Source organism: Colias eurytheme, chromosome 7 (assembly GCF_061535395.1).
Source record: "Colias eurytheme isolate Ceu_HAF_F1 chromosome 7, ilColEury1 Martin Lab GWU primary, whole genome shotgun sequence".
Classification (NCBI taxonomy): domain Eukaryota; kingdom Metazoa; phylum Arthropoda; class Insecta; order Lepidoptera; family Pieridae; genus Colias; species Colias eurytheme.
Genome location: NC_142986.1, coordinates 449,769 through 464,976, shown reverse-complemented (window position 1 = coordinate 464,976; position 15,208 = coordinate 449,769). Strand labels below are relative to the sequence as shown.

General features: G+C 34.7%; 1 protein-coding gene across 2 annotated transcripts; it reads right to left on the bottom strand.

The window, feature by feature from the left end:
* Window positions 1-654: 654 nt before the first annotated feature.
* Window positions 655-13,032, bottom strand: LOC149906856 (V-type proton ATPase catalytic subunit A). 2 transcript variants are annotated; one of them, XM_090103903.1, is made up of 14 exons: window positions 12,920-13,032; window positions 10,572-10,686; window positions 10,249-10,361; window positions 9,236-9,463; window positions 8,702-8,839; window positions 8,210-8,361; window positions 6,941-7,065; window positions 6,290-6,436; window positions 5,395-5,610; window positions 4,537-4,696; window positions 3,948-4,017; window positions 3,138-3,274; window positions 2,090-2,279; window positions 655-1,194 (listed from the first exon to the last, which is right to left on the bottom strand). In XM_090103903.1, exons 2-14 carry the CDS (start codon window positions 10,654-10,656, stop codon window positions 1,102-1,104), a joined length of 1,854 nt encoding a protein of 617 aa, XP_089960029.1. In that variant the 5' UTR covers window positions 10,657-10,686; window positions 12,920-13,032; the 3' UTR covers window positions 655-1,101. The 2 variants fall into 2 exon arrangements, with proteins under 2 accessions (XP_089960029.1, XP_089960030.1); XM_090103904.1 differs by having other exon boundaries at window positions 12,815-12,950.
* Between the last annotated feature and the right edge of the window lie 2,176 nt (window positions 13,033-15,208).

The following is a 15,208-nucleotide window of genomic DNA, read 5'->3' as shown; positions in this document are numbered from 1 at the left end:
TTTTCTATACTACTCTGTGATACTAATATTATATAGGCAAGATTCGTATGTATGTCTGTAACGAATTGGCTCAAGAAGTACGGGAAGGTTTTGTACGAGACTTTAATTTTATGTTAATCAGAAGAATAACACATGAGCTACAGAAACACTTGCCCGCGGGTTTGTGTGGCACAGCTTTTTTCTTAAAAATTGTACAAAATTGTTTGAATACGCAGAACTTTGAATGTAATATGCACATATGTATGGTGTATAATATGATCTATTTTGAATGATAGTTTCAACTTCTTTTATATTATATTAGAGCCTTTGGGCGTATTCAGAAAGAAAGCTTGAAACTTATAAGCTTATAAGCGCTTATCGGCGCTTATAAGCGCTGGTAACCCGCGCAGGAAAATATATGAACATGCGCTTATAAGCGCTGATCGGCGCCGACAAGTTTGTTGAAACTTGTTGAAACTTGTCGGCGCCTATCAGCGCTTATAAGCGCATGTTCATATATTTTCCTGCTCGGGTTACCAGCGCTTATAAGCGCCGATAAGCGCTTATAAGCGCTTATCAGTTTCAAGCTTTCTTTCTGAATACGCCCAATAAAAAGAAGCAGTTTCCTACAATATAGACAAATCAGCTAACGGAGGAGATCAATAAAAAGAACAATATTTTTCTGTCTTTTATTCACTTACAACAATCAATACAATTCATTCTAATCAGAATAAAACAGCGTTTCAATAATTAATATTTATTTATAATAACTCCTATCAACACGTAACATCAAACAGTAATATAATTCATGATGTAATTTCTGCTCGATAATACTGAAACGAACGGCAAAGCGAACTATAAAAACGTGGAATGCACGAATCGATCAAATAAATCACACTAGAAACCAGGCAAAAATAAATCTGTTTGTTTATAAATATATTTAGTATAATATCATATAAATAACAACTATGTCGCGCTATATATTTATTTACAAGTGGCGCGCTATGAACTTTCAACAATGTATTGGAATTTGGAAATGTCGATATCAGGGAGATATCGGCGAGATATCAGGGAGATATCAGGGAGATATCGAGGAGATATCGAGGTGTAAGGTGATATCGCCTAATCTTCGAGGTTGCGGAAAGCCGCGGACATATCTTCGAGAAGTTGGTCGAAGTCCGCCTTGATCTTGGCTTCACCGTCCTTTACTGGGTCCTGCAATACGAAATATTAGGTTTTAGAAAAAAAATGTATGCGTGTACTAGAGTACACACGTAAGAAGTGAAACTTCTTTATGACCTTAAATGTCACGAGTATGGCGTAACGCAAAATTGTCACGCGTACGGCGTAACGAAAAAATGTCACGCGTACGGCGTAACGCAAAAATGTTACACTAAATTTTTGTCCAACCCCGATAAAGATGTTTCACTTCAACAATCTTAATGCGTTGAGGCATTTTTGAATAATAAAAATTAGTTATTGAACATCATGACACGTTTGATTCAGATGCCAGATGCCATCATTAAAATTAAGTAAAAAAAAACATAAAATTTAAGTATTCATCCTTGGTTAATTAAATCGATTATATTTTATTATCTGATACTAAATGAAGTAAAATATAGGGCCTATTTCACAAAATTCTAGGGCATCGAATTTGCGGAGTGCCACCGGGATCCGTCCTTGGTCCTTTGCTATTCAAATGTTATAAGGATGCTACAACTTCACGGAGGAGGGCCACAAAGTTCAACTCTTGGTCCATTGCTATTCAACAGCTGCACCAATGCTGCAACTTCATGGAGGAGTGCCACAGGGGTCTATTCTTGGGCCACTGCTATTAAATAATTATGCTAATGGTAGAACTGACACGAATATTATTCTCTATAATATTGGTAGAACTAAGCTTGAATTTCATAGAAGAAAGCTGGTACAACACGGGTCCCATAGACCTTGTTGTAAACTTGATAGATATACCACATCGCGGTGTGCCACAGGGGTCCATCTTTGGTCCATTACCATTCCATACCTATACTAGTGGTGCAACTTTTTGGGGGAGTGCCACAGGGGTCTATTCTTGGTCCACTGCTATTAAAAACTTATTGGTAGAACTGACCTTGAACTTCATAGACGAAAGCTGATACAAAACGGGCCCCATGGCATCACGGATGACGTTCCACGTGACCTTGTTGTCAGACTGCGCGGTACTTTCTACTGCGTGACGTGACATGTCGTAGAACGAGATTATGTTCTTAAGCATGCCCACCGTCTTGTAGAACGGGCAGAAACGGTCGTACGCAGAGTAGCTGTAAAAATAAGAAATAATTGTAACAAATAATCATCAGAAAACACAATTAAATCAATAATAGGAACAGATCAAACTCAAACATTTATTTATTCAATTAAGACTTCTTATAAAAGCACTTTTGAATCGTCATTACATATTTTTAACATTTACCACCGATTCGGAAAGCAGTATCTATGGAGAAGAACCGGCAAGAACATAGTTGTTATATTAAAATCATGTAACAATAAGCATCATAATACACTTTTAAAGCAATAATTATAACAGGAAACAATATAGAACAGAATTCTTGTAAAATAAGTAATTATTGAATTGTGAAAACTGTCTTCGGAATTTAATGTTGTATCATTATCTGTCTGAAGAATTGTCTAAAATCTAAATCATTGAATCAATTGGCATTTGTCGATGCTGACATTATCATTGTAACTATCCCACAATATAGTTTAAAATTCTTGCAAAAATAAAGTTATGTCTATTCCCAATAATTAAGGTCTAGACAGACAACCAAATTTAATTCAGATCACATGGAAGGCATCAGATTTCATATAAAAAAGAATCATCAAGGTATAAATAGCCGTCGAAATTTCTGAAGTAAAAACGCTACAAAAAATTCGAATTGGGCATCTTTAGTCTTTTTTTGCAGTCGGTTTATAATTAAAATAGCTGTGCTCCGCGGTTTCACCCGCATTGCTCCGCTCATGTTGGTCTTAGCGTGATGATATATAGCCTATAGCCTTCCTCGATCAACGGACTATCTAATAGTGAAATTCTTTTTCAAATCGAACCAGTAGTTCCTGAGATTAGCGCGTTCAAACAAACAAACTCTTCAGCTTTATAATATTAAGTGTAGATATCCCACCTGTTCTGCTGCAAGAAGTCGTCCTTGAGCAGCTTGGCCACTTCGAGCGTGATCTTGTCGGTCTCAGCGAGCGACGCCTTGCCGACCAGTTGCACGATTTCTGACAAGTCCTCTTCCTCTTGGAGGATCTCCTTTACCTGGTAGAGAATTTATATTAATTTTACTGTTGCAATGGTTATTTGAAATCTTAATATTTAGCTTTATGCTTATTTGAAAAATAAAGAGTAATAACGGGCGAAAATAACCTGTATGGTCTACATAATCGAATTTAAAAAAATTTAAAAAAATTGTTATAATTTAAAGTTAGAATATGAAATACTAGATTTCCGCCCGCGGCTTCGCTCGCGTTTCCGGGATAAAACCTATCCTATGTGTTGATCCAAGTAACCCTCACACAACACACAATTTCACACACACACACACACACACATACACATACCTATTTTGAGTTGAAATTTGCTACTTAATTATAATAACCAATTCGAATTTGTATAGTATTAAGTACTTTAAGCACTGTTTTCTTTTTTTGTCACTTATGTTGAACTGATAATTGGTGTACCTTGTTATTGGCGTACTTAATTATTAATTTACTATTTATTGTATTATAAGCTGTAAGGTACCATTTTATAAATAAAATAAATAAATAAATAAAACCCTATATATGTGTGCTAAATTTCGTAATCGTTTCACTTCTCGTTCTCGTCTTTCGTTGTTACTCTTTCACGCAAATACTACATTTGGGTGAAAGAGTAACAAACACACACACACATCCTCACAAACTTTCGCATTTATAATATTAGTAGGACAAACCTTTGTTCTGAGTGGCACGAATTCGGGGTAGTTCTTGTCATAGAAGTCATCTAGAGCACGCATGTATTTACTGTGAAAAAAAAAATTGCATTTAATTTAAAATAATTTGTATATCTTTAATACAAGCTAAGTAAATTACGTTAAATTATAATTTCATATTTTTACACAACTACAATTTTACAACTAAAATTAAGTTCTTTATTCCGGTCCTTGGAGTCGGATTTATTAAAAAAATAATTATTTTATTAAATATAAAAACATATAATGATGATAATAAACCATTTCGAAACAATTATAAATGTAATTATTTTTTTAACTTCTCGATCCATTTAAGTTATTTTTTTACCCATCAATAAAGATGTTGACTTGTTTTTAGTTTTTTTCTCTCATTATTATGCACTATCTGCGCTTTGCGGTTTCATCTACATTTCTCCGCTCCTGTTGGTCTTAGCGTGATGATATATAGCCTATAGCCTTCCTCGATAAATGTGCAATCTTACACCGAATTTTTCAAATCGGACCAGTAGTTCCCGAGATTAGCGCGTTCAAACAAACCCTTCAGCTTTATAATATTAAAGTATGTTTTTACCTGTAAGAAATGAGCCAGTTAATGGACGGGAAGTGTTTCCTCTGCGCGAGCTTCTTGTCCAACCCCCAGAACACCTGCACAATACCCAGGGTTGCGGCGGTCACGGGGTCAGAGAAGTCACCCCCGGGGGGCGATACCGCACCCACGATTGATACGGAGCCTGGGGAGTAAATATTGTTTATTTGAACACTTTTATAGAATAACTAGATTTCCGCCCGCGGCTTTGCCCGCGTTTTCAAAGGAAAACCCGCATAGTTCCCGTTCCCGTGGGATTTCCGGGATAAAACCTATCCTATGTGTTAATCCAAGTTACCCTCTATATGTGTGCTTAATTTCATTGTAATCTGTTCAGTAGTATTTGCATGAAAAAGTAACAAATATCCATAAATCCATACTTACAAACTTTCGCCTTTATAGTAATAGGATTATATGACAGGATAAATTTTTCATTTTTAAATTTGAATTCTATAAATATTTTGTCGTTATTGTCGACCTTTATGAATTTAAGTGCTCATATTATGAGTGATGTATGTGGCTTATTTTCCAAAGCTATAACAATCAATATTATCTGTTCTATTACATTTATATAAAACGAATAACATTAATAATAAACATTACAAAAAATACAATCAAAATTAAGCACATACATTATTCAATGGTGCGTTTTTAATTGATGGTAAAAAACTTGTACCATCAATTAAAAATTACGAAAACGACCATTTCAACGCTATATATTGGACAGATAGAAGACATGACAATATGTCTAATTATCTAAAATGAATATGACCATTTAAACATTATGCGAACACAGAATGTCTGTCTTTATATAAACGGTTATTTAAAATGAATTGAACTCACCCTCCCTATCAGGGTTTCCAAGACACTTAACCCTTCCCGCCCTCTCGTAGAAGGAGGCCAATCGGGCCCCGAGGTACGCCGGATATCCGGAATCGGCGGGCATTTCCGCCAAACGTCCGGAAATCTCACGCAACGCTTCCGCCCAACGGGACGTGGAGTCCGCCATCATGGACACGTTGTAGCCCATGTCACGGAAATACTCCGAGAGGGTGATACCTGTATACAAAAAAAATTGGTTGTTTGTAAAGTAGGTTTACGATCGAGATGTTTACGTGATAACGTCTTATTGGTGGCAGCGCTCGAGATGAGACGGGAGATCGGTCCGTCTCTCTCTCGTTATACCTGCGATCGCGCTCGTAAGGTTTTGGTGTGACAAGTTTCTGAACATGTCACCCGACTAAAACGATTTTAAAAACGTTATCACGTTAAAAAATGTTATTTATTTAGTTAAACAATCAACACATAACAGGTAACATGGATAAATCGCCATTAATAGATATTGATATCTATATGATGATGTTATAAAGCTGAAGTTTGTTTGTTTGAACGCGCTATTCTCAGGAACTACTGTTGCGATTTGAAAAATTTATTCCAGAGTTAGATAGCCCATTTATCGAGGAAAGCTATATGGCTATATATCGTCAATAACTACCTACACTTAACACAATTGTTCTCACAATTTTTTTACCAAAACTACGCTCTAAATTACCTACCCAACTCAAACATTTATTTATTCAATTAGACTTCGGTAAAAGCACTTTTGAATAATCATAACAGTTTAAATATTTACCAATCTGAGAAGCAGTATCAATGAAGAAGAACCGGCAAAAAACTCAATCCAACTATCTTGACTTCTACCCCCAAAACACAAACAAACAGACACACATATACATACCAGTATAAATAGACGCTTCACGGGCAGCGACAGGCATGTTCGAGGTGTTAGCCACAAGTGCTGTACGTTTCATGATGGATTCTGTCACTCCGTCAATCTCAACGCTCAACTCCGGGAAGTCACGGAGTACTTCGGACATCTCGTTACCTTGTTAATAAAAAGTATAAAATAAATAAAAAATATACTCTATTTTGAAGTGAAACTTCTTTAGGCGCTGTTGGATTGTTTAAAATTGCAAGTCGCATCATGGCAATACCGTCACGTCATGGAGTAAGGCGGCGATTTTGGTGCTTTGAATCTTGTTAAAGAAGTTTCACTTCTGACACGTATGCTCGGCACACACGCACATTTTTTGGTAGTTTTTCAGATAGATAATGGTTATTCTATTCCATGAAAAGATAAATTAAACAAATCTGAAATCTTCTTTTTAATATTGAATCAAGGACCTTGAGTTATGGAACTAAACTTTACTTACAATATACATATTGTAATAAAATAAAAAATATACAAATTAAACTTATTCCCAGTACATAGAACAACATATAATCAATTATTTTAATGTTTTTTTTAAACTTGTGTTAATTTCAATATTAAATTATTGAATGTTGAATTGAATTGAATTGATTTGATTTGATTTGAAATAAAACTCACCACGCTCCCCGCACCCGACGTATACGATGACGTCAGAGTTGGAATATTTGGACAGAGCTTGAGAGATGACAGTCTTGCCGCAACCGAAAGCGCCGGGGATGGCTGTTGTACCGCCTTGTACACATCTATACAAAAATATCATAATATTAAACCATTGTGATATACATATGGAGACGACACCGCCTACATCACTTATGTTCCGCTCAACATAAGCCATATGGCGTAACTGCACGCTCATTTTTTATTTGTTTTAAAGTGAAACGCATCAAATATGCCTTCGTGTGTGTTACGATATTGCACAAATAATACAAATAATAAGTGCAAAGGAGTAACTTTTTTCGGTAAGTACCTAATAGTAGGGGAGGCCAAGAGGGGGATTTTGGGATTTACTCGAGCGCGTCAGATTACTATAAGGGACGGTACCTTAGCTATTCATTAGTACCTCTAGTCAATATGAGCAGTTATGGTTGGTGGGTGCGCTCAGGGGCCCCGCTGGAAAATTTGAATAATCCATAATTCCCTAAGGTTGAGCTCGAATCGTCAGATTAGCGAAATGGGGACTTCTTATATTGTAATTAACCCCCCCATATATTAATCTGACGCGCTCGAATAATATTACTTTAATTTTTTACCCTTTCTTCATAGCGATTAAATCGCCACTTAAATCGTCAGATTAACGTATACTTTTTTTCAGTGACGTCCTGGAGCATGCAAAATATCAATATCTAACGCGCTTGAGTATTTCCAAGCCAATTTTTTTCTTTTTTAAATTAAAAAAAATCAAAAAACCCTTCCCCACCGCTAAAAGTGAAAACATTATAGGACCTTTTTTTCTCGCTATGGTCTAATCTACCAATTCTAATAGGTTCCCGTGACGCTCGAGTAAATCCACATTTAGCATCCTGGGCTCCCCTACTATAACTGGATAATAATTTTTAAAACTTAGTTAGAGCAAAAAAATGGCGCACAGATTTTGTTCGTGGTGTCTCCTCCATACATAGTAATATTATCTCAATGTATTAAACTCATATTTACACTTTATGCCAGATAAAACAAATAACTTAACTTTTTAACGGGTTTTAAACGCGATTGTCGATCATTAAATGTCAAAATGTCGATCATAAAATATTCATTCATTAAGTTAAGTTACAGATGTTCAATGAGTTAGTGATATTCAGTGAGTGAGTAATGTTCAGTGAGTGATATTCACCGAGTGAGTCCACTGAGTTAGTGATGTCCACTGAGTGAGTGCTACCAATGTAAACTTACGGGAAGAGCGAGTCAAGCACACGTTGGCCCGTAAGCAGCGGATGGTTGGCGGGAAGCTTCTCTGTGACCGGACGCGGCTGTCTCACCGGCCACACTTGTAACATCGTGTATTGAGCTTTCTCACCGTCGAACTCGGTTTCTAGCACCATGTCCTAGAGAAAATATCAAATGAATGTTATGTGAATGAAAATATCAATAATGAATGTTATTTTTAGTACTCATATACAGAGAGGCCCGGCTATGTTTCGTCCCGGCAAGGCGAGACCCGAGTTTTATCAAGAACGCTTTAGAAAAATCTCAAATTTAAGATTTTTCAATTTTATTTTATAATTTGTTATATAAGATACATAGATAGATAGATATTTATAATCACATATGGAATTGTTACAATTCACACTATTAAAGTAACTACTAGCTAATATTCTTAAAAGATACACTAAAAATTATAATGTCAATAAAGTCAGTTTATTTCTATAATAAATGTATACTCACAGTGACTTTATAGTTGCCGGCTGGTGCAATATAAGTGACTGTACCCTTGGCCTTCGGTGGCATCAGCATCTTATGCTTCACCAGAGTGTTCTCGTGGACGATACCGTAGAGATCACCACCGGTGATGTGCGAGCCCACCTGTGGTGAACAAAGCGATGAACGGAAACAGGCAAGAAAGAATCATTTATTTTGAAAAGGGCCAAAAACATACAAAGATACCAATATGATGAAAATAAGTACATATAGAAAAGAGTATGAAGAACAATTGTTGCAGTTCATATTTCGGTTTCCATTTTTAATCAAATTCACTATTTCAGATGAAAATTATTTCACCGCATAGCTTTCGCTAGCTTCTTTATAAACATTATAAACAATAAATCAATACAATGTTTCCGCAACTCGACGAGTTTATTTTGCGTGAAATAAGTAGTTACTCAAATTAATCTTCTATTCTGTTTAAATATCCAACTAAAACTGTTTAATTAATTTTTTATTACTTTTTGGACAAATTCCTTGAACTAATCTACAACGTACCTTAACGTTCAACGGGTTGAACTCCCAATCGATCTCCCGAGCCAAACATGGCACGTTCACACCCTTGGGGATGTAGATCGAGTTGGTCAGCTCGTTGATGTCCTTCAGCGGCCTCTGGATACCGTCGAAGATGGAGCCGAGGATACCTGGTCCGAGTTCCACGGACAGCGGCTTGCCTGTACGGAGTACTGGGTCACCGACCGTCACACCCGATGTTTCTTCGTACACCTATGGGGTGAATTAATAAAAATGTATAAACAGCATGAACAACTAGAGTTAAATGTAGGTAAGATAAGAGTTTATGTATTACAACATTACGTTACAATTTACGTACAAAAAATATTCATAGCATGATAGATTACAGTTAAACTTGATAAGTATCATAACAATTTAAACGTTTTTCAGTCTTTAATGGTAGAGATAAACTACGATAACATGGCGCGCCCCTCCAAATTACTGTTTCAATGTGTGTAGTGACATCCTTACGAAGGAGTTTGTATGTAGTTGTACGTATTCGTCTTTAGTACTTTACGTCCAGATTTGTTGGTCAACTAATCATAAGTTGCCGAGCGCCCAAGACAACGCACGTGTCGTTTTCATAGAATACGTCAGTGCAGCGCCATTACTAATAATAATGAGCGATTAGAGCGTGACTAGTCGAGCAACAAATCCGTGTATTTGTTTTTGTTTGACGGCCGTCTCATTACGCACACATGCCTTGTGAATCTTGGTGGAGCATTGTAAATACTTTCACAAATACTTTCAAACGTTTTGAATTTTGGGGGGCGCGCCATGTTATCGTAGTTTATCTCTAAATATATGTACATTGTACATTTGCGCTGGTGTTTGTATGAAAGTACCATTAATATTAATAATCTCATTCAATAAATCCAAATTAAAATCATCAAATAACTATTACTCAAAATACCAAAAAGTTTGTTGAACCACATCTTCCACATTTCACAAAGCTGTCAAAACAACACATTTTCATGTACAAAATATCCAATAATTACCTGAATGGTGGCCATGTCACCCTCGAGCCTGATGATCTCGCCCACGAGTTCATTGTAGCCGACACGCACCAGCTCGTACATAGCCGATCCGGACATCTTTTCCGCCGTTACGACTGGACAGACGGACAAACATTTTGAAAAAAATTTAAGGATAGAATAGATCGATTAGATTCTTTCGACGCACTGACTGAGCTATCGAGTATTAATATCTTCTTCTCTTAGATTTTTTAGAAGCCATAAAACTATATTTTTTATTAAAAAATAAAAAAATGTAGTATTCTTACAAAACGTAATTTTAATATGGGATATTATTCCAAACTTACCGGGTCCAGAAACGGCGAATACATAACCGAACCGCTCCTCATTCTCCTCATTGGCGATCGTCTTCAATGCGCCCTTTGACGCCATTTTCAATATATTTATAATATATTTTTATATCTGTGAACAATTTGTTGAACTTATTAACCAGTGAAATTTTGTAGGACGTTTCCATTGCTAATATTACATAAACATAACAAATTGCATTAATTAAATTGTATATGGAAACAATAGATAAAATAAGCATTCATAGAAACCGATAAGCGTCCAAATAGACAGGAAAGAAAGCAGAAATTATATTTGATACAAGAAAAATGACCAATAAATTCTGCTTTAAAACATATATTTCAGATGTTTTCTTTAATTTGAATTAATTTTCTAAACTTTATATAATGTGAATGATAGGAGGCAATGTAGGAGACATGTCACTTAATAAGTGATTAGAGATTTTCTTTTATTCATTTGCACCAAAAAACTATTCCAGATTGTAGTAAATGTTACCAAAAAGATGCTATTGAACACATAACATTGAGAGGTACCATAATATGATGACCTAATTGAATGAAAAGAATTAAGAGAAAATTATCTAATATATAAAATTCTCGTGTCACAGTTTTCGTTGTCATACTCCTCCGAAACGGCTGAACCGATTCTCATGAAATTTTCTGTGCATATCGGGTAAGTCTGAGAATCGGCCAACATCTATTTTTCATATGTACCACGGAAGCCGGGGCGGACCGCTAGTTATTTTATAAAATTGTATTGTTTAACAAACCTTTACAAATACACCCAATAAAAAGATTTTTTTTTATATAATTTTGAACATAAATTATAGAAGTATGTCTTTATGGTTAGAAAAGTGCTGACAGATCAGCTGATCATTTATCACGCATACAACATGTCACTGATATCAACATCAATCAATGTCAATTGAGAATTGATTTTTTTTTAGAATTTTCCATATCTATGATTTTCATAACCAATATCCAATTTATCAATACTTGATAAACGAATTGATTAATTTAATATTTTAAATATTCATAACCCAAACTCCATATTTTTTATAAAGAAAACAGTAGTAATTCAAAACATAGAACCGTACATAAATAATGATTATTATAAAACACAGACTGAGGTTCCAATTTTTTCAGACTAGTATTTCTCTTACAAAAAATGCTTACTTAACAAGAACTATAGTATATTCTATGAATGCAAAATGAAATATGTGCAGTACATGCATATATTACAATACATTTGATTTAAAAACATACATGAAGACATATTATAGATAAAACCTAATAAAATATTGTTTTGGGGTGAAATGAAACCTTTTCTTGAGTAACAAATATGTATTATGTAATTTGGATATAAAAATCATAAGAAATGAAATGAATGTATTGATATGTCTATATTGACTGAAAATGTAATCTTCTTTCAATATGCTCTGAATAAAAACTTTATAAAAACACATGTTTGAAGGAGAACATATCTGGATAAAAACTATAAAAAACATGTTTGAAGGAGAACATAAAATTTAAATATAACACAAAAAGAAAAGGGGTTTTCAATTTTGTATCATCATTGAATGAGAATTTATTCTCTTTCATTCATTTTTGATACAATATGTTTGATAATTGATACATAAATCCAATGGAATTCTTTGGAAGTAAATAAGTATAACTTGGACTTGGTAACTGGTGATAATCTAACATGGACTTGGTAGCAATATGAGTGTATAGTAATTTTCACTGGACACACATTCATTGTTACAATCACATGACCAATATAGGTTCATGTTTTGAGTTGTATAGTCATATACATTTAGGTAGAAATAATTTAAACTTATATGCATTGAAGTCAATTTTAATAATAGGTTTCCTAATCTTATTGGAATGTTTCTTTGAATAATTAAAAATAATAAGTGTGATAAATGCACAGTATAAAAACACTATGTAATAACATAGTTTGGATTGTAACGATCGTTTTAAAATTTATAAGCCTCTTAATTATTGTCCCAAAGAATAAATTTATGGACAAGGTAGGATTTGGGACAAACCGAATCAATATCAAACGATCACATGATTAAAAAAATATGTTCTTAAAAATGAAATGATTGAATAGTTATACAAATTATACTAATAATAAAGCTTACAATATGACTTTAAAACCCTTTAATGAGTAGAATCTAAAGAAAATTTAAAATAATGCAAAGTTAAGGCGTATTGCGGCACATCAAGCAAAAGCTTACCAAAAACCAAATAATAAGTAATATTCACAACCTTTAGCACAAGCACAAATTAAATTGTAATAAAAGTTTAAATTTAAAAGAAGATTTACAATAAAATCAACTCACGGGACAAGAAAGATGGAAAAGACGACCCGAGAATGGCGGAGGATCACAACTTATCACAAGACCAATGATAAAATTTATGTCAGCTGACCTAAGTCTATGATCTGTTGTCTATGCAAACTTTTCATTGATTTTTTTGATTTTTTATTACAAAAAAAATTAAATAAATAACAGACTCCCATGCTACCATTAAATAATTGAAATATTTTCATATTTAATTTCCAAACCATCTTTGACATTAAAACAGTTCTAAAATGCCCTTAATCATATACCATTTACACGTTATTAGCTTTCCTCCCGAAGCTTCGCCCGCTTTGGCTGAAACCAAATAAATTATATTATACTAAAAACTTCCTCTCTAATAACTCTATCTATTAAAAAACCGCATCAAAATCCGTTGCGTAGTTTTAAAGATTTAAGCATACATATGGATATTATATTATGTAGAGACAGAGAAAGTGACTTTTCCATCTGCAAGAAAACTTCCGCGAGAAATGTCCGACAGTTTGTCTGACAGCAACTTGCAAGTCTAATTCCGCGTTCCACCTGTAAGAGCGTATACGCACTATGCGGGTAGCTGCATTGCGGGTAGCCGTCCGGCTGACCGCAAGCACAATTATGCACGTAATATTCATTTCTATGCGCACTGCGATGCGGCTACCGCAGACCGCACAGTGCGCATAGAAATTACGTACATAATTGTGCTTGCGGTCAGCCGGACGGCTACCCGCAATGCGGCTACCCGCATAGTGCGTATACGCTCTAAGTAGACTTGCAAGTTGCTGTCAGACAGACTGTCTGACATTTTTCGCGGAAGTTTTCTTGCAGATGGAAACGCGGCCTAAGTTGTGTAGCTTGCCGGTGGAAACACGGAATAATAATTATTAGACTTGCAAGTAACTGTCAGACAGACTATCGGACATTTCTTGCGGAAATTTTCTTGCAGATGGACAGGCGGCCTTATTGAAGTAATGCTATGGCAATATTATGGTCTGGGTATGTGATTGCAAGTAATTTATTATTTTAATAAGTACTATAAAAAGTCATTAAATATTTTAAAATGATTTAAATTATTCTTATAATCGTAAATCTAATATTAAAGTTCTGGAGTCACGGGTTTTAAAGTTAATTTTCCCCGAAACTGCTTGACTGATTATAATGAAATTTTTTGTACATAATATCTACCTAGTAGGTCTTATAAGCGGGTAAAATAGACTATTTTTTTACATGTAACTGTACATACTACGTACTAGAGAGAACATCGCTACTACACTATTTGTAACACGATTTAGAGTCAATCGTCAACTTTTTTTTTTGTTACATTGATTGGTTTTAATTGATAAGTTTACTCAAACTCAAACTCAAAACTCAAACTCAAACATTCATTTATTCAATTAGACTACTATTTAGTAGCACTTTCGAATCGTCATTACATAGTATTTTTAACATTTACCACCGATTCGGAAAGCAGTATCTATGGAGAAGAATCGGCAAGAAACTCCATAGTTGCTCTTTTAAATAATGTCAATAAATTTACATAATATGTAACTTATATCTAACTACATAATATGCCAAAGAACTGTCCTGTGGTTTTTACGCGACAACCCTCCATGGGTCTTTATCGTCCATATATTCCTGAATACTGTAGTACGCTCTCTGAACTAGTACATTTTTTATGTAAGTTTTAAATTTAGAACTACTAAACTCTTTAATATTGTGAGGAATTCTATTGTATAAGCGTATACCTTGACCCATAAATGAATTTTTAACTTTAGCTAATCGGAAAAATGGCATTTCAATTCTATTCTTGTTCCTTGTGCCATAATCGTGTCTATCTCCTACTCTTGTGTGTAAGTCAGAGCTTTTGTGTACATGCAAAATATTATTAAATATATACTGTGATGGTACAGTAAGGATACCAGTATTCTTAAAATGATCTCTTAGTGAGTCCCGAGCACGTAAATTATATATAGAGCGAATGGCTCTTTTCTGTAAGATAAATATAGTTTCTATATCTGCAGCCCTGCCCCACAGTAGAATTCCATAGGACATAATGCTATGAAAGTAGCTGAAATAAACCAATCTAGCCGTATCTTCATCGGTGAGATGCCTTATTTTTCGGACTGCATATGCAGCAGAACTGAGCTTACCTGCAGCGGTGTTGACATGGGCTCCCCACTGTAGTTTCTCGTCCAATGTTAACCCTAGAAATACAGTAGACTCAGTAGGATGCAATACCTCCCCGTTCAAGGTAATATCTCTGTTCAACTTTTTTACATTAGGAAGTAAAAA